Raw genomic sequence first — 20,095 nt, forward strand, 5'->3', positions numbered from 1 at the left:
GTAACTAGAAACACCACATGATCTAAGACCCTATTAGTCATGGCTTAAATGTTATTATTAGTGAAGGGAACCTCTCTATTTCTTTGTCCATAGAGTGTCTCAGTGAGCACATGACTGCACATGCCGACATCAAACGTTTCAGTGTAATGACTTGCTCATAACAGTTTCTCACAAGAAAACCTATTATTTTCCATTGGTGGTATCAAATATTTACACCTAAAACTCAATCCAACTCATCCAACAAAATAAGACACCGGACTCTGAACTAAATCCATCTTTGCCTAATCTATAAACAAGAGCTGAAGTCTACTCAAGCTGCAAAAGTACACCCCTGTATAGAGTGCACAGTTTCTTTTGTAACAAGGCAGTGATTCCCACCAGAGATACAAGTTCTCCAGGGGGTACTTCTGCAGCAGCGAGGGGGTAAATGAAAGACTTACATTTTAATTAAAGAGTCGAGCAGACTGGAGCAGGTTTGCACAGAAAAGTTAACTGTTAATGGATGCAGTAAAAATATACAGCAAAGGGAATATATTCATGATTGAAAATAATAGACAAGTGTAACTAAAAGTTTATTTAACAACTGCAATTATTTGCTTAAATTATGAATGCCTAAACATGATGAATAAACTGTTTAAATTCAAATCGTTGAATGGCCTGAGATATAAGTTAAGAGGAGAGCTAATATTTGACTTTAAGACCACATATGAAAATAGTTCACCCTATAATTTACTACTTAATTGACTACTTCAAGGCGAGGTTCACACTGTCCTATTCATAGGCCAGTGAATGGGACAGTGTGAAAAAAATCTTTTGAAAACATTTTAAAGGAAAGAAATGTTGAACAGTTGGATGAACACTGATATATAGACAAAATACTAATACTTCTACATTTCCATCTTCGATAAAAAGGTTCTCAGGCTTTATTTACAGCAGGACATGCGGTGATAAATCATTATAACTTATAACCTATTACTAATAAAGTTTTGTCTTTCTCTATTCTTTAGTCAATATGTGCTCATAATTACTTTTCTCTTTCTCCTCATCAGTTGTTCAGGACCTGTAGTCGGCCCTCCTCTGGGGATTTCGTGCTTGTGGTACGACAGCTCCAGCATGCTGAGATTTTGTCCAGGGACAAATTCTGTCATCCTCACTGTTCCACACGCTCAGAACAGCATTGTGGTCCTTCGAGAAAAACTAGAGCAGCACGGTGTCCAAAAACTGGTGAGATCAAACGGCGATGGCACTTTGATTTAAAATGGTTTCTGTGATCAAACCTGATGCAAAATCTTGTACAGAGATGTCGAATACATCGCTGTGTAGTGTCTTTAATGAGAGTTGAGCAAGGATAAGCCACAAATCACAAGTCAGTTAATGAATATGGTAATATGACCATTATCTGATGTTTCTTTGCTCAGTTTTCAATATGACATAATCAACGGAATCAATTAACATAATCCATCATCTATTGTATGTTCAAGATCAGTGTGCTCAGAGCTCATACTGAGGAAGACAACCGGAAAATAAATGAGAGTCACTTGATTGACGAAGGTAAGGCAGTTTTTTTGGGAGGGTTAAAGGCTGTCAAATATCTGTTATATGTCAAATATGTAGACATTTATTCCTTTTGAGACTTATCTGCAGACATCTGAAAATAAAGATTGGTAGTGATCAAATTGAAGGCTTCTGACTTACTCAGTCCACACACATGTGTCATCAGCTTCTATGTTCCAGCTGTGTAACTCGAGCAGTGAAAAACAAATCTGGATCCAAAGTCATGCATGTATAGAAACACACACCTTCATTCATTTGTGAGACAGCTTGTCACTGTTACTTTTCTGTGGGTTAGGTGTGACTATGACTTTAAAGTATTTGGTTTTCTCATATAAAACCAGCTTTAAAGACTTGTGATGGCCATTTTTAAGCAGTTTTCTATCAACTAAGAGACTAAATGACTATTTGATTTGTCAATAGTAATAATCAAAGGATTATGCAATACTGCAAATAATTATTAGTTTCATTCTTTGTATTGCTATCATTCACTTCTTTGCGTGCACAAACAGCTCAAATGAGTCTGTGTGTGGTGGTATTTGAGTGCAAAGACTTTTACTGTGGAGCAGTGGAAAAAGAACAACCACAGATTCACTTGTGCAAACACTGGTATAGTCAGACATCCATCACTTACAATCTAAAGTGACTAGAAAAACACTTTTAACAAACACCATAAAAGGAGCTGTCCTCTGCTCGTTTATTTGCTTTTCCTCTGAGGGAACAGAGAAAACTTAGGGAGCAGATTGTTTCTAAGATCTTTTTTCTTCCTTGGGAGACATGTTCAGGCTGGCATGCAACCACACACAGAGAATATTTTTTCAGGTTTTCAGTGCTGCAACCAATTTTTTTACTTGTGCATTTTCAGGTCTGTCTTGCTCACAAACACATTTTATACCTCTTACTTAACCTGTGGCCACTCTTTTTGGTAACCATAGAGATGGCAGATGGTGCTATCGACTCATAAAGGGTAGATGCAGGAAGTGTACCTCAGTATTGACCTTAACCCTGTCCCGACTTCAGCAGCCGTTCATTAATCCTCTCGAAATAACAGTCTCCCAGTAGGGAGCGTGTGCTGTTTCTCTGGACCTGCTGGTTTAGATGAACACAACATCTGACTGGTTCGTTTTCAATTTCTGGACAACAGAGTTGCATCCACAAAGCCTGATGTTGTTCCATCCACACAAATCTTTTTTTTTTTTTTTTTGTGGAAGGGATGGTGTTAGTTCTTAATGCAACAACATTTGGTTATGGGGTTTTTCTTTTATACAGGCATCAGTAAGGAGCTCCCTGTGGAGGAGCATGTGGCGGTGGACAATGTGAGTCTATGAAATGATAATTGTATGTAGTGCAGAGGTACTTGCATGCTGTAAATGTTTTTAGATTTGCTGTTAGGTATATTTTTTTATGCAACCATGTGTGTATTTGTTTTTGTTTTTTCAAGTAAAAGGTACTTAATGTTCCTCAGAGACATGCTTGATTTTTGTGTTTTCTCTGGTTTGTGTAAAGGTTTTTGAGGAGCAGCTTGTTTTATCTTTGGATGAGGACGATGAGGAGGGAGAGTATTCATCCTCATTATCTGGTAATTCTCTTGTCTTGTTTTCTCCTCTTTTGGGATTTATCTATTTATTATAAAACATTTTGGTTCAGCAAACACAATAGTAGCAAATCCAGACCAAAATATCTTTTTTCATTTTATTATTATGACAATAATATTCTGGTTTCTGGCTCAAATGATGAATGGTCAATCCATAAAAAAACACAACAACATATTTGTGGCTTCATTGAACAGCAGGGGGTGGGAACAACACATAATAAGTTGGCTGAGAGGCCTTGACTGGAGTTGTTTCTTTTGTGATGCTGAAACAAAATGCAAACCTCTGTTTTGAATCACATCATTGGAAATCAATACAGTTAGTGTTTCAGACACAGACAAGGGTGCACTTCTGTCTGAGGTACAGGGGCTGTTTTCTTTCATTAAATGGATGTATTTTCTGCCAAGAGTCTGTCTTTAGGCACTGCGGGCTGGGTCTTAACCCGCTTTGCCTCCACAATGACTCAGTCCTGGAGTCCAGGAATCTGCCCTGTCACTGGGACAAAGACAGGAATGGGGTCAGGCTTGTCCCACTCAGACTTTGTCTGAGCTGGGAGATGCCCCCCTCTGGCTTGTCACTCTGCCATCCCCTCCCCCAGCTTCCCTGGGTTAGACAGTGGAGTTGTGTACTTGAATCAAGAAGAGGAATGTTAACAAGCTAAATGTTCTATGCTTACAAAAGCTGACATTTTAGACAAGGGCCATACATTAACCTTGACTTCTTTGCACACAAGACTGTAAGATTGTAGGGGAGCAAGCACAAAGCCACACTGGGTTGTAAAAACTGTCAGGATGCTCAGATGTTTGCCAAGGTGTTGCCATGGTTACTATGAATGCTAATTTCCTGTGATGTCCTGAAGGAGTTTGTTGTAAACTCAAAGAGAGGCTCCGATGGTACTTCATGGAGCTTGTAATTGCGTATCCATAAACTGAAGTGTTTGTGCGTGTGTGTATGATAATGTATCTTTGTGAAAAAGTTATCAGGTCCACTGTTTAGCTGAATACTTTAGTAGTGATTGCATCACCATTAGGCAGCTGTGCTCCAAAACTGTCTGTCAGAGCTATTGTTTTTTCCAGAACTGCAGAAATGATCATCATTTTTTTTCTCTGGTTTCACCATCATAACTCCACATGTGTCAGTTATTGTTGGAACAGTTTAGTGTGAAGATTAGTCTACCAGAAGAGAGTGTTGTGGATTCAGTTTATCACCACACTACAGCTGAGAATTCTATGTCTTTGCATAAAGTTTGATTTGAATACAAAAGCATATATTGTGTATGAATTAAGCACATGAATGGATATGAGAAGTTTCCCTTCTTTGACTAAGCTCTTATGTCCTATTTTTGAGAGAGCAGCAAAGAGGAAATACCTCTGAGATGCCCAGGATTTCCCTTACATTAGTGCAGCCATGGCTGGTCCAGACATCAAAGTCTGGGTGGAAACTGCACTCATCAGGGGAAGCAATTTTCCACATTGTTATAGTAGATATACCATCTACCACTCCCGCAGATATGCAGCAAGCCACCAGTAATTATGTGCAAATAATGTACTCACTTACTTTGCTCAAGCACTATACAAGAATTGTACTGGAACTAAATAAGCTGAGTTGCTGGTTTTACTTTATTAGGCTTTTTCTGTAATGCACTTTATATTGCATTTGAAAGCTCTTTCTACATCTTACTTGGAAGATTAAAATTGGACGTAATAGTCTTTATGTTACAATGTTGTGGATGCACCCAATTATCAAGTTAAAAGTAGCCACAGTGCAATTCTAAATGTCAAAATCCCAATATTGTATCAGCTTTTACCTTACCAATTTAATCGATTTTGACTTTTTGTAGATCACTTTGTGTTAGATGTATGTTATTGTCCAACAGGGACTTCGGGGAAGTCTTTCCCTGTAGTGTAGGAAGTCAATTTTCTTAAAAATTATGAGGAGGGTTGCGTACCTAGATCTCAAAAAGGAGGGGTTTTTTCCCATTACAAATATTTCTTCAACATTGTCCAACCACTGGTTGAAGCACAAGCTCATTTCTTTTTGATTGCTTTTTACCAGCAATAAACTTTTTTCTATTTTCACACAATCCTTCAAAGTAAATACATTCTCCCTGATATTGAGATACTTTAGCATTGTAAACGATTTTCTAAATGATGTCTCAAAATCTTTGAGAACATCATTTCCTTGAAAATATCTGGGTATTTGGATGAAAACAGAATGTGGGAGTGATTGCCATCCCGCTGTTATTGTGGCCTGGATTGTTTACATTTAAGAAGTTGTCTAATGATGACCAAATTCTCTCCAATTCTTTGAATTTTCAGATGCATGTTATGTTCTCCATACTGCACAAAATCCTCTTCAGCCCTTACTTACTTTTTCCCATTTTCCTTTAATGAATTTCCTTTCTGCTTCTGAAGATCCAATATAATTTGAAATAATTTACGTCTCCATTTTTCTGCAGTGATAAAAATACCTGACACTAGATTGATAGGCTTCTTCTGGTGTGCTTTTATAAATATATCTGATTTTTAAATTGATCTAAAGTCAGTTAAGTTATTTTTTTCTTCAAAACCCTCCTTTAGTTCTTCAAAACACTAACTTTTTTTGTCTATGTGTTTGTGTGGAAAGCGCTGTTATGCTGTTACCTTTCCTATTTCTAGATCCAGGATAACTGTTTTCTGGTTTGAATTAAGGTTCCACAACAGGCCAACATAATTTCCCTTTTGTCATGTTCAAACTTATCATGAGTCTGGTTTCCTGGTTAGCTTTGAGAAAATGTTCATAGAAATGTTTGTATTAGCGGGTAGAATGCTTCTAGTGATAAGGCTAATGCCTGTTACATTAAACATGTTGATGTTTAGCAGGTAGCAATAATCTTCGCTTTGTTTACTATTTTTTTTTTTTTTTTTTAAGAGTTAGCTACCGATTACTGTCATAATCAGAACATGTCATGCCTGCCATTTTAGCACCAAAGAAAAACACACCACCTTGCTTGTAATAGCTGCTCCTCAAAACTTGCTAGAACCCCACCCAGCAAGTTGTCAGGATTGGTTGGCACTTGTTCCTCTAGTCTATATAGAACAATTGGGATGTCTGACCTCACCTATCTGAGGCTTAGGGTGGTGCTCTGCGTATTCAAAGCAGAACTCCTTAGCCATAGTGTTGATGGCTGATTTTGCTTTTGATATATTTATAACACATAAAAAAAACCCCTTCATATCAACATGTTAGCAAGTTGAAAAAGTAGATTTTTAGCAGAGAGGGCCTTTTTTTATATCACAAAGTATGAGTGCACGTCAACATTTTGCAGATGTAGCACAACAAAGAGGTATGACTCAGTGCAAGTCAATAATCCTACCTTTTTGTAGAAAAACAGACAGCCTGCTGGTGAGAATGATATGTTGAGGTTTCTATGAAAACAATCCTTTAAAGGTCAAACAGGAGTAGGTATGCAGCAGCTCATCACATTTTCCTTTCTTCTCTCTAAAGCCTTGACATTTGAGCAAAGAAAGATGAATGCATTGTGGTGAAAAAAAAAAAAAGAATCCCAAAATACCAGAATGAAGCAGAAGAAAAGCAGAAGGCGAAAAGTAAATAAGACTTAACAGGACAATATTATGACATATGTGATCATCTATTTTCTGTGTTTGGCATGTAAATGTAAAATCCTTGATATGTTTCTCCGTGCGTGTTATGAAATCTGTTGTCTGCACAAGCTGTCTGATTATTTTAAGCTACTCTAAAAGCTGCTGTCTTTATTCATGCGGACGTTAAGATATCTGGTTGATGTTGGGATGAATTATGGTAATCAAAACTGGCTTTTCACTGGGCCCTGAGCCGTAAATCATGTGACAATATGAAAACAAGAGTGTCAAATAGTTGATCATAACAGGGAAAAAGGAGGGAGAGACAATAAGGAGAGGTGGAATCTCTGATTTATTATAAACCACAGTGAAGCTGTCCTAAGATTTTGCTGTGTTTATTTCAGTAAATTGGCATCCCATGCAGTCCAGTGAAGTTCAGAGCCAGTTCGACCATCATGCTGCAGAGTCTTTGCTCTCCACAATCAACAGCAACAATCAGATCCTTGTACAGCAAACTCAGGTTGTACATCATCCACATTTTTAAACCTAGACTTGTCATATTTGCTTTGTTACTAGTAAAATGTATTGTTTCTCTTTCTTCAACCTCAGGCAGGTGGTGTTGACATTAAGTACAGAGTTTGTGGTATGACAAGGGACAGCACAGGTACAGATGGCAGTTTATGGGACACGGAGGATCTTCTTGCAACCGACACCCCACCACCCTGTTCCGAAGACTTCGAACATACCTCTGTACCCTGCTCTCTTCCACTCTCGCCTGTCGACCAGACTCCAACCAGGCTGAACCGTCCTGCCTCTTCTGAACAGACCAATCAGAGAGACAGTCCACCAATGGAAACCTGTGACCTTAGGTATTACATTTTGACAAAAGATTACTTTTCTATGGTCTGCTTGCCAATGTGCATAACTTACTAGTGATTTATTGTTCCAGTCCCAGTCTGGTGGCTCTGGAAGTGGACAGCGAGGAAGAGAGCACTGAGCCAAAGTCTCCACTCTCCCTGCTTCCATCAGATTTTGGGAAAAATGAAGACAAAAGAGAAACCTTTCGTCCTACTCCTGATCTCACTTGCACTCGCAGCCAGTCAGCCTCAGCCTGTGAACCCAGTTTGAAAGTAAGTCAAACGTTCAACAAATATTTCCGTGTTTGCAAAATGAAAAAGTATTTCCTTTGATCCAATATTTTTTCAATGTTTTTTGTTTCTTTGTGTAGGAATTGGGTGAGGAGGGGGTTCGATTGCGCTCCTATTCCTACTCATCTCCCAAGATCAGTTTTCTTCCTTCTCGTTTTTCCCGGGACAACCACACATCAGATATCAGCCCTGGTCAGTAAAACTCAGACCACCTCACATCATTAGAATTACATTCTAACACATAACTAACAATTTTTCCACCTAAATTTCACTAGTTTATTTCCCATTAACAGGGGAACCTCATGTGCTTTGTTGATTTTAAGATAGCCTTTAACTGTAGATAGGTTCAACATTAGTATAAAGTACTCCAAGAAAATATTAGTTAAGACAGTTTGATGTCAATGAAAGTATGTTTCTTCACTGCCTACCCACTCCTGCTCAGTGAAGTACCAAACTCTTTCAAGCAGCACCTAAAGACCACATTTTGATTAGGTCTTGGCCAGGTACTGTTATTCCTGGAGGCCTGACATCATAATGGCTTTACTTGAAATCATATGAAATAATCTTGCACATAATCCCTCCCAAACCCCCCAAAGTGTGGATTAAACAAATACAATAAAAAGTGTCTGCTAGAAACTGTTTCCTGCATATATGCTATGGCTCCAGCTTCTTTTTGAATGGATAGACAAGAGCCAGTAAGCATATTTTCCAACATTGTTTATCATTTCTTTTTTAACTCTTCACATCGAGGTTTATTTAATCTTTTTCTTTTCTTTTCTAACTCACAATAAGTCAACAGAAGTACATAAAATGTCAGCCATTTAACAGCTCTGAACTTGAACTTGACTGATAGTTTGCACACTCTGTAGTTGATGTGAGCAGCCGTCTGTCCACTGTGCCCTGTAGATGCAGTGCTCCACAGTGTCAGCCACAGCCGATCTCTCCTTCAGGCCCTCTCTTTGTCTAAATCCACCTTGTCTCTGTCTCTGCTCCACCCTGGTAGTAAGTACTGGACACATGCAACCGTCACGCAGCGCTAAGACCCAGCATAGCCGACCCACCAGCTTTAGCATCAGGGCTTGTGTGTGTGGGGAAGCCAAGGTTATTACTGTAAACTGATTCAGCACTTGAATATAAAAATAGATGAAAATCAGAAGATAATAGTTCCCATCTTGTGACTCTGTGTAATGTCGAAACTCTTTTTTATAGTGACAGTTACTGAAGCAAATCTGCTGTTCTCCTCAGCAATGTGGAGGCTTTCGTTCACATTTCCTTTTTTTTTTTTTTTTTTTTTTTTTTTTTTTTTTTTTTTTTTTTTTTTGTTTGGACAGTTTCTTTGACGTTTTGATTTGGTCTCCCCTCTTATTGGCTTAATTTCTAAATGCAGGCAGAAGACTACTTGCTCACAATAGACACATAAAGTCAGTAACCAGCTAATGAAAATATGCAACATTTAGCAGATAACTAGGCCGATATCTACTTCAGACCATAAAATTAATATATTGGACTTCTCTAATAAATACTCATTTTGCTCTGTGTCTTCTGGCTCATCATATTTTAGTATGACGGTAGTCTTGTTACCAAAATAATCACGTATTTCTACCGTAAACTCCAATCTGTTCATGTAAAGGCATATGCTTTTTAACATGACTGATTTAAGGCATTCTTTAAACTTAAGAAAAGAAAATTATGCTGGACCTGAAAAGAAAATGAGGTCCAGCAACTGCACTTCTTCTCTCTCTGTCCGACATGTAATTCTGTGAAATCGCATGTGGTAAAAAGCTATTGTGAAAATACAAATCATTAGAAATGAAACCAAAATTACAAACAAGTGGGACAAAAGGAGAATTGAAACTTTTAAATCAGAGACTGCTTCAGAATCCCAAAACTGTAATAACCTTGACAAGTGTTGGTGTCTGTGTATGGCTGGCTACTTTTTTTTTTTACTCTGAACGGCAATGGGAGTTAAAGAAGATAAAATGAAAAATAACTGATCGCTTTGCAGCCTGGTGAGATGTATAAGGAGTCTTTGAGATGTTTGTCTGTGCTGCTGCTTTCATATGTATTGTCCTCTTCTGATAAAGTACCTCTGGCTTATCTGTCTTGCTTTGCATGTTAGTTGTGGTTGTATTCAGGTCATAGGAACCAGTTAAGGCAAGAAGAGCTGCTTCACGATGTAAAGCCGTTTAGTTGAAAATTAAAAATCAAAAATTAAGCTTCCTAATTTTTCTCCCTGTCTTTGAATTTCTTTTCTCTGATGCTTGTCTACATCTCAGTGGCTGGGGGGGGGGGGGGGTTCTCATGATTTCTTTTTAAAAAAATGTGCATTCATATCCTTTAATTTGAATCACTCCTTTTTATTCTTTATTTCCACAGAGCAAAGGGCCTCCAGTATATCAGATCAGTCCCATGAAAAAAGGTATTTATACTTTACATTAAGCTCACTCAAGTCTTATTTTGATCCCAAAATACTGATACTGTCAAATAAGAAATCCTAGTTGGTAAAAATACTGCATGTATGTAGCCATGACAACCAGGTTGCGTGGTGACAGCGGCCACTCTGAAGTTCGCTGCTGTTTTTTTTTTTTTATGAGGCTCTTTAGTCCTTGTGATGTAGAGCCGGTTTTATGTGTGTTACTGGTGTTTTGATCCTAGCTTTTTTTCCAAGGACAATAGAGGTGGTGACATACAGATATCAGTGTGACTGTGGTCCTCTTCCTGCTTGTCTTTTTGTCTTACACAAAGGCTTTAATCTGTTTTTATTCTATGGCCCAGCATGTGATATTTTACACCTAATGGATATGGAAACATATGAAAATATAGGTCATAATTTAAATAAACAAAAAGTAACAGTAGCTGGGATTTTATTGTCCTTTTAGGTTGAGGAATAAAAAATGAAAAACTTCCACTAATGCGAAAAAAAAAATTATACAGTTGCTTGAGGTGATTTTTGACTGTTTCTGAGGAGACTTTATGCACATTGGGCAGGGGGGTGGACTTGACTTTATTAGACACATCTTATCTGGAAAGATAAAAAAATATATATAAATGATGTGACTCACCAACAATAAACTCATGTGATTGACCAGCGTCCTCCTAGAACTAATATCCCAGATATTCCCAGAGATTAAAGTAATTACTGAAGAAAAATTCTTGTTCCCCTTGTGGACGTCCACCACAGTTGTTGTTTTCTTTTTTTTTCTCTCACCATTAGCAATGTAACCTACATCGTCACCTGATGGCAACACTCCACAGCTTAGTTTATTATTTCTAAACCTTCTAGAATTTCTTTTTGAGGCTTTCCATCTTTCATTCACTGGTACATGTAAAGCTTGTGCCCACGTTATGTGGTCCATGTGTTGTTCTACAACAAGGGTATTGTTTCCACTTCCTGTTTTTTCACTCCTGTTTCATTACATGGGATCTCATTCATCTGTATACCCTCTGATTGAACTGCTACATGTCAGTTACTCCTTGGCTATAATGTCAAACACTACTTTGTATTTCCCACTGATTTAGCTCAGCACTTGCAACTTTGAATGCTTACAATTATCGTGAATCTCCTATATCTTTGTGGCATTTCATCAAAAAACCAAAACAACTTTGGTGTGTGTGTATCCATGTATATGCGCTGTTTTTTTACAGGGAGATTAGGTTCCGTAAACGTGCCCAGTCTGCTGATGACGAAGGCAGCATGGAGCTGGCAGAGTCACTCCAGCATCTCACCCTATCTGAGTTTCTCAAAGAGTATGTAGGAGGGGTATCGACTTCCATCTGCCTCTTGAAGTTTCCTTAACCGTCCAATGCAAATGAACTAACCCTAAATAAAACTGTTAGCATGTTCACCATCTGACAGAAAACCACCTTTACTCTAACAGTGCAACATGAGAGAAGATGTCTTTGAAATGCACCAGTAGCCTTTGTTTGTCAGTTTGCATGTTTTGTAGCATTTAACAATTCTACTAATGCTGTTTTGCTTTCACAGTATCTGTCTGCAGAGAAGGAACACAATTTATATGCCACATTTTAGTGACTAACAAAGGATTTTTGTGATCAATCCAAAAAATTTTAGTTGCTTTGCCTTAAATGTATTTTAAGATGACAGATTTTTGAATGAACTGTTGCAGCTTGAACTAACTGTATATTAATGTGTTCCATTAATAACTTATTTTTGTGCATAGTTGTATATTTTCTACTCTTATGGACTCACCACCTGCGACTCCACAAGACTGTCATGCTTGGTTTTTTGTTCTTTTTGTTGAGTCAGCAACGAAAAAAATATTAGGATGCTGTGATAAATGCACGTCTGGCACCTAACAGCTATTATTCCTAAATCTAAGATATAGTAATATTGTTGAGTGTTTTCATTTCTTGCAGAATTGAAGAGGAGGAGTTGGATAAGTACAATATTCCAACCAAGGCAGAGTCGGAGAAGTATAAAGTAATCCGTACTTTCAGTTTTCTCAAGAACAGGATGTCCAGCACACGCAACAAAAGCAAGGTAAAGCCAAACTGCAAACAGCACACCCCTTAACTGTTACAACGAACAACACTTTTTGTTATTGAACATTAAATTCAGCTTTACATGAAATTTTCCAGTCTGCTTTTAAGCAAGCTAATCATTCCTATAAAGCTGTTCATGGTATTGGTTAACCTTCTGTTGGAAGGTTAATATTCCCAGCTCCAGACTCTGGTATTAAGTACGTGACCATCTTTCTGCTTTCTGCGAGACACAACCAGGAAGCGTTTCTGGGAATAACTCAAGGTCGGAGTGACAGACCAAACATGGTGTCCAGCCTCTTTCCTTTTAATGATTAATCCCTGTTGTTGAGTCAGCACAGAGACTGGAAACCCTCCCTGACTTGCATCTGTTGTTTATGCAACACTCCATTTCCGTGTCGGTGGACTTTTTTATGGTTTGGAAAAAGGCGGGGATTCCTTCCATGCTCATTTATCCACCTAAATGCTGGAGAGTTTACTCAGCAAATAGAAACTTTACAAAGAACTTTTCAGAAACTCATGTTTAGTCCCAGATTTGATCCGAGTCCACAGTTGTAGGTGTCAATCACCTTTTGCCTACGTCTATATGGCCTCTTTGTTGACACCTATGTCTCTGGCGTGGTTTTCAAAGGGGAAAGGGAAGGACAGAGAAGCCAAGGATAGGCAGCCAAATGGACATCGGTTTGCGACAGGCTCCTGTTTGGGCCCCACATTGTGTGTGGTGTGTGACAAACCAGCTTCTGGAAAGGACCTTCTTCATTGCTCAGGTAAGTAAAAGTTCAAACAAGCCTAGTTCTTTAATAAACTTATGTCACAAAATTCTTCAAAGGTATCGTTGTCCCTCAGGTTGCACTACCATTGTCCATAAGGGCTGTAAGGACTCTGTCCCCCCTTGTTTAAAGGTTAGTTCTGTCCTGAAATAAATTGTTCTGCTTGTCTCTACTGGAGCATGTCCTTCTGTCAGTTGTTTACAAACTCAAATCAAACTCATTTGTATTACTTAGAAACTTCAGGATAAATATGCCATCACCATAGTGAAGAACAGAACATCATCCCTCCCACAGAGTGAGTTTTTTGGCAATCCGGTCAACGGTCTAACAATTTTAACCATTTTACACAGGAAATTTCCTGTTTGTGTAACATTTGTTGTTGTTATGAACTCAGATGGTTATGCAAATGTTGGTTAATTCCCTTTGTTTTTTTTCCTCAGACTTCACAGTGAGAGACATTCCTCCTCAGTCCTCTCCAATCCCCATTTCAACATCTCTATCTGTCATGAACCTGAAGGAGAGGAAGGACACTGTGACACAGTCATGCTCTCAGTCTGGAAGTTTCCCCAACAGTGACAGGTCATTAAGAACTCATACTTAATCAGTTAAATGATGATATGATGTGAAGATATTGGCCATAACGGTTGCCTATTTTCTTCTTTATTTTATAGTCATCTCAGTGAGAGTTCAGAGACAGAATCTAATGCCCTGAAGCTGAACAGCCAGTCAGAAGAGCTCCTGTCAACTCCAGTGTCCTCCACTTCCAATGACTCTTCCTTTGGAGAGGGTATGAGATGAATAAGACTTGTACTTAAAAATATCCCAAAAGGAAAACTAAATTAAAAGCAGACGTATGAATTGAATTAAAACTCATATCCAAGATCAAAATAATCTTGAAAGAATGACCATGTGTTAGTAATTTATGGACTTAAAATCGAAAGTAAAACAGCACTTGAATTTGAATGAAAAGTTCTTATTTAAAAACGTGAATAACTATTATAGCTATTATAATTCAACGAGGATGTGATGAAAAAAGCAGGATCCTGATTATAACACCCCTTGAATTTAACGTGTAATGTGGATCAAATCGTTGCACATTTTCATCTCAAATTCATCCTAATCCTATAAAAGAGCTAAATACTTTACAATTTGTAGATAAAAGACAGCTTAAAGGTTTTTCAAATTATATGTGCTCTATGTTTTTTTTAAAATTTAGAATTAGAAAATTTCTCATAAATTGTTCAACATATTCGTGAACATTTTTATTTTTATCTACAAATGATGAAACGCAGCTTTGTCTCCAGTACTGAGACTCGTGTTTCTTCATAAAGATCAGCCCCAGAGCAGATGGTAAACAGAGTAATTAAAATGGTGAAAGCAGAGACCCCCCCTCTCTTTTAAGATATGTTAAACACTTAAAATTTGAACTCTTTTCATAGTTTTGATTAAAAGTGTTTTTTATTAAAAGTATATTTTTATGTCCCCAAAGACTGTGTGGACGCCTACAGTCACAGTGACATCTCAGCGGATTCTGTGGATTATGAGGCAGAGTCATGGAGTCTCTCAGTTGAGCACAAGTTCTGCAAAAAACATGACAAACGAGCTGTCAAGAGGCAGGATGTGATCTATGGTAAGCAGATGTCAACAGAATGTGTCTCTTTCTGCATGTGTTCACATATTAGGGTGCTGTAACCACGTATAATTGTTTAAAAAAATGCAGTGATTGAGTAACAGCTTTTTGGGTGCAATACTTATTTGTGAGACGTATCCATGGAGTGTCTAAATGTTTAATCTCTGATACAGAGCTGATGCAGACTGAGCTTCACCACCTTCAGACCCTACACATCATGGGCAAGGTTTTCCGTCGAGGTATGAGAGAAGAAGTGCAGCTGGATGCCGAAGCAGTGGAGCGGGTCTTTCCCTGTCTGGACCAGCTGCTCCTCTTCCACCACGCCTTCTTTGCTGCTGTGAAGGAGCGACGACACAACTCAGCTCAGCCCCAAGGACACAGGAACTACCTCATACAGCAAATTGGCGACATTTTGCTCCAACAGGTTAACTGGGCTTCTGGTGCTACCTTTGACTATGTTATAATTCATGGATTCTGATTTAGTAACAGGATTTTCTGCAGTTTTCAGATGAGAATGGAGAAAAAATGAAACAGGTATATGGAGAATTCTGCAGTCGTCACAATGAAGCGGTCAGCTTTTTCAAAGAGCTTCAGCAACACAACAAGAGATTTCAGACATTCATTAAGGTATTACTATCTTTACTTTAAAAAAAAAAAAAAAGATCCAAAATAGAAGCATTAATATAAGCTTCCTATAAGCTCAGAGAACTGTTGATCTTACTTCTTAAAGCAACAAGGTAATAACTCTTTGGTGCGACGGAGGGAAATTCCAGAGTGCATCTTGCTGGTAACCCAAAGGATTACAAAGTACCCAGTGCTGCTGGAGAGGATCCTGCAATACACTCAAGGTTAGTCATCTGCTGACCTCTGCTGGCTATTTGAATGCATAGTAATTTTATCCAAGTTCCCGCAAGTAACAAATGTAGCCTACTTCAGTTGAGAACATACAAGTAGAGGAAAATATCTCTGTCATTCTAAACATATATTTTCTTCCTCATCGCACAGAGGAGACCGAGGAGCATTCCAACCTTTCAAAAGCTCTGGCTCAGATTCGAGAGGTGATAGCAGCTGTGGATCTGAGGGTCAGTGAATATGAACAGCACCAGAGATTACAGGAAGTGTGGAACCGCATGGAGAACCGCAGTGCAGCCAAGCTGAAAAACGGACACACTTTCCGCAAGCAGGATATGATGGGTCCTGGACAAACGCTCAAACACCAGGGTGTGCTTCTGTGGAAGACTGCTACTGGTAGACTTAAGGGTGAGATTGTCCTACACTATAGTGTGTTGCAGAATTGAAGTGCTTCTGTTTTTTACGAGAAAAATAAATGGTCAGTCTGGTGATATAACAGCTCTTCTGCTTTTCCTGATTTCCACAGACGTCCTTGCACTTCTTCTCACAGACACACTCATCCTCCTCCAAGAAAAAGACCAGAAGTATACATTTGCTGCTGTGGTAGGCCTACAGTGCTGAATCATACAAATGATTTCCTGTGTTTATTAATATATTAGGGCTCTTGGCGATGGGTACTTCACATATGTTTCTCCACTTTAAATGTGCCTTAGGACCAAAAGCCACCAGTCATTGCACTGCAGAAGTTAATAGTTCGAAAAGTTGCTAATGAAGAGAGAGGGATGTTTCTGATCAGTGCCTCATCTGCCGGCCCAGAAATGTATGAGGTCCACACTTCATCCAAAGAGGAACGAAACACCTGGATGAGGCTCATTAGAGAAGCTGTAGAAAGGTTTGTGGTTCATATGTTAATTGAAGAAAGAGTGGATGGTGAAAGCTGATAATGTAAACTTTATCATTCGCTAATACTGGTCTACCCTTTGTTTGCTGTTGCTGCTGCTTAGCTGTCCAGAGGACGATGAGGAACACGCAAGTGAATCTGAAGAGGAAAAGCGAGCAGCAGAAGCCCGTTTCCAAAAGATCCATAAGTTACAAGGTAATACAAAACCTAAAAAATGGATTTGTTCCTTCACAATATATATACAGTCGGTTCACACTTATTTATTATCCTTGAGCAAACGGTCTAAAACCCTTGAATTGTATGGACTTGTGTATCAGAGAGTTTGACGAGCCAGGACCAGCAGATCTGCTCTTCTCTGGAGGAGAAGCTGCAGATCTATGCAGATCTCTCTGCTCTGAGTGGGAGAATGGGTGCTGCGCTGGTTGAACCGCGACTGCTGGTCCAGCAACACACGGAGGAGCTGCCACAGGCTGCTGGGCTGCTGGCTGCAGCTCTGCAAGAGGGTAAAATAATTCCCATACATTGTACTGCAGGAAACACTTTACAGTTTGGCACATTTTTTATTTTTGCAATACAATACAGTGCTACAACACTTAGAATTAACAACCATAGTTTCCCTGAAGGAGAAAGTCATATTTTAATTTATTGCTATAACTATATTTTTCTCGGTTATCATTTGTTTTCTGTTTACATGGGGACACAGATACAGTTTTCTGTCATTAGTAGATTATACATACCGTTATATTACAGTTTATATAGTCTGTATATGTTGTGTTCATAAACGTTAAAAGGGAGTGGGTCATAAGTAAATAGTTTTATTCATTCAGTAAACTATGTGAAATGGGAATGAGAGCTGCAGTCTCATTTTTAATCCAGCTTCATTTTTATAAACTTTTTTAAGCCACATGAAAAGATTTATGTGTGTGTGAATGTATGTTAAGTGTAACGATTTGATCATATTTATCATATTTAATTTTTCTGCTATGTTGTTATACTTTTACAGCAGAACAAAAGGTGATCCTTCCACGTGCTTAGCTGCGTTCTTGTTTTTGATTTGCAGCTGAGAAGCTGAAAGCCACGTTGTCATCCAAAGCCCATTCTCCTTCAAGCTACAGCCAAGACTCTGACACAGACTCTGTGTTTCCTGCCAGCCCTGCTACTCTCGCAGAGCCCACCTCAGACTTTTCCGAGGTCTCACCTGAAAACCCCGAAGCCAGCGAGGGGAGCTGGGTCGAGGACTTTGTACTTTGTTCGCCCCCAGCCGACCCGCAAAACAACAATCTGAATGACATTGATTTTGAGGTAAATGTCTGGGTGTCTAATTGAGATTATTTTTTTGACTTCATGATTTCGATTTATTTTTTTAGATATAGCTATAAGTTATTAACCAGTAAATATTACTGCTGCTATAATTATGGGGTACAGGGAAATTGCAGAGGTACGATACAGTAGATCATCATAGTCTCTTGTAGGTTGCATCTGAATGTCACCTCTTTCCATTCTCTTTACAGATGTGAGGTTTCACATTGCCAACTGTTGTTTTAATAATTCATCACAGTCTGTTAGAATTACATTTCAGTCTTAATGTTATGAATCATTGATAAGCTCATAATACAGGGAAGTCTATTGCAGTGTTAAAATTGGATATGGAGTCTTCTTCCAATTACCTCGCCTTGTTTTTGCTGCCCTCTGCGGCTTTTGTGACCTGTGAGGTCACTTCGATAAAGGTGAATAATTTTAGGTAATGGACCCCCAAAACAATGTTGTAGAGATTCATGCAGCCTCAAGAGGGCGCAAAAGATGTACAAATGTAAAGTCAAATTTTGACTTTCTTTTAGCTCATCATATGGAGAGGAGCGTATTTTGAGTTCCCTGAGAAGCTTGTTATTTTGTTAAATTCTGTCACTTACACAAAATGATGCACAAAAACAGGACAAACTGACCTGCATTTCGTGTTGATTTTGTCCATTGACAGGTTTTTCAGAGTGTCCAAAACCTGACCCAGTTATTGTACAGTTTGCAGGTAAGAGCATTTCTACATTTACATCCGCATGCTATTTTTTTTTAGCTTTCTCACATTGTCATCTATATTTAGTTAATAATGAAAAAAAAAAAACTTCTCGGTTCCCAGTGTTAACAGATGCATGCTATGCTAGAGTCATACTCATAGTTGCGGTACGGGCCTGCACACTCAAATATGAGTAAACAGAGAAGCAGCACTGTGCGTGGTTGTTTGAAGCCAAGGGAAGCTAGATCCAGGAGTTCTTCCCCACTGATCTTTTTTCTGCTCAGACAGATAGGAGGATCTTTTGTTTCCCGATACACACTCCTCTCTGGTATAAAATGTAAATTTATGTATAGACCATGTGTGGGAATTTGCATTGAGCATGTGTATTTGCACTGTTCCCTGTGTGGAGGGTTGGAGATTTGACCATAATGTGATTTACATATTCAAAGTTTTGCATCCTCACTTGCCTTTGAGAACAAAAACCACAGTTCTACCAGTAAAGAGATGGTGTTGCTCAAACAGATAAAAAAAAATTTATAAAATTTATAAAAAAAAAGAAACAGGGCCACCAGTTGAACCTCATAATTTCCACGACATTTACCATTCAAATAGCTTGCTGCCTGTTGCAAGGATGCACATGTGGTGAAAATGGTGAGCACTACCCATTTTCATAAACTCTATCCCTTTCTTGTCAGGCTGCAGTGACCATCCAGGACACCTGCTATGAGGTCCAAAGGCTCCTCCTCCAAGACAGTGGGCGCCCCTCACCCCGCGCCCAGCGTCTGCACCTTTCCAGTCTCAGAGGCAACACCCTACAGGAGCAGGAAAAGCAGCGTAACTTAGAGAAGCAGAAGGAGGAAGTGGCGGCGGCTCAGCGGCTCCAGGACCGACTGCGTCATGAGAAAGAGCGCTGGGAGCGAGAGTGCCAGGCGAGGGAGAACCAACAGGGGGAGCAGGAGAGCAGGCTCAAGGAAAGGGAAAAGCAGTGCAAGCTGGCAGCAGAGAAGCTGAGGCATGAGAGGGAAGAGCTGGATGAACAACTAGAGGAGTACCAACAAAGCCTAGAGCAACTCAGAGAGGGCCAAAGGAGTGTCGAGAGGGAGCGTGAGCGTCTAGAGAACCAGCAAAAGCTGCTCCAGACTTGGAAGCATGGGCGGCAGAGCAGCCTGCCCACTGTCACTCCTCACATGGTCATCCCCCTAGATGGTCAGCAGGTATGGGGGTAACAGCCAGTTCATTTTAAAATAACTTCTGGTGTTCAGTCTGGAGCCATTTCTGAGAGCTCATTTATCCTCAAGCCCTTGACCTTGACAGGGGAGTGATATAGTTGTGCAGCATTTATGGAGTATTTCTTAACTGAACTCAATAATGAAAAGCTCTACTCAATCCTCTCTTGATGTACGACCTGCGATAACAAGAGCAATTTCAGCATCATTTGTCTTAGTGCACCACCAGCCCTACTCACCAATAAACATCTTAATGATTAATGATAATTAAACTGCTGCAAATAAAAGCTCAGACAAAATAATTAAAACCTGAGGCGTGCGGTCTAAGGAACCAAT

The 20,095-nt window shown here is 39.1% G+C and overlaps 1 protein-coding gene across 4 annotated transcripts in view; it reads left to right on the plus strand.

Annotated features, from left to right (window-relative positions):
• arhgef28a (Rho guanine nucleotide exchange factor (GEF) 28a) overlaps nt 1-20,095 on the plus strand; it is a 42,845-nt gene that overhangs the window by 14,600 nt on the left and 8,150 nt on the right. The window contains exons 6-34 of one of the 4 annotated variants that reach the window (XM_075456664.1): nt 1,050-1,224; nt 1,482-1,551; nt 2,821-2,867; nt 3,058-3,130; nt 7,129-7,239; nt 7,329-7,593; nt 7,674-7,854; nt 7,953-8,064; nt 8,779-8,874; nt 10,249-10,291; nt 11,518-11,619; nt 12,250-12,373; nt 13,004-13,139; nt 13,219-13,274; nt 13,377-13,437; nt 13,583-13,721; nt 13,814-13,929; nt 14,632-14,772; nt 14,946-15,196; nt 15,274-15,399; nt 15,503-15,620; nt 15,778-16,032; nt 16,151-16,227; nt 16,338-16,516; nt 16,629-16,720; nt 16,843-17,028; nt 17,586-17,827; nt 18,501-18,548; nt 19,229-19,747. In XM_075456664.1, the coding sequence (XP_075312779.1) occupies nt 1,050-1,224; nt 1,482-1,551; nt 2,821-2,867; nt 3,058-3,130; nt 7,129-7,239; nt 7,329-7,593; nt 7,674-7,854; nt 7,953-8,064; nt 8,779-8,874; nt 10,249-10,291; nt 11,518-11,619; nt 12,250-12,373; nt 13,004-13,139; nt 13,219-13,274; nt 13,377-13,437; nt 13,583-13,721; nt 13,814-13,929; nt 14,632-14,772; nt 14,946-15,196; nt 15,274-15,399; nt 15,503-15,620; nt 15,778-16,032; nt 16,151-16,227; nt 16,338-16,516; nt 16,629-16,720; nt 16,843-17,028; nt 17,586-17,827; nt 18,501-18,548; nt 19,229-19,747 (4,141 nt within the window). The remainder of the gene's footprint in view (nt 1-1,049; nt 1,225-1,481; nt 1,552-2,820; nt 2,868-3,057; nt 3,131-7,128; nt 7,240-7,328; nt 7,594-7,673; nt 7,855-7,952; nt 8,065-8,778; nt 8,875-10,248; nt 10,292-11,517; nt 11,620-12,249; nt 12,374-13,003; nt 13,140-13,218; nt 13,275-13,376; nt 13,438-13,582; nt 13,722-13,813; nt 13,930-14,631; nt 14,773-14,945; nt 15,197-15,273; nt 15,400-15,502; nt 15,621-15,777; nt 16,033-16,150; nt 16,228-16,337; nt 16,517-16,628; nt 16,721-16,842; nt 17,029-17,585; nt 17,828-18,500; nt 18,549-19,228; nt 19,748-20,095) is intronic. The other 3 variants (XM_075456665.1, XM_075456666.1, XM_075456667.1) reach the window with 3 other exon arrangements.

The sequence above is a fragment of the Odontesthes bonariensis genome, chromosome 22 (genome assembly GCF_027942865.1).
Source record: "Odontesthes bonariensis isolate fOdoBon6 chromosome 22, fOdoBon6.hap1, whole genome shotgun sequence".
In the NCBI taxonomy this organism is placed as follows: Eukaryota; Metazoa; Chordata; class Actinopteri; order Atheriniformes; family Atherinopsidae; genus Odontesthes; species Odontesthes bonariensis.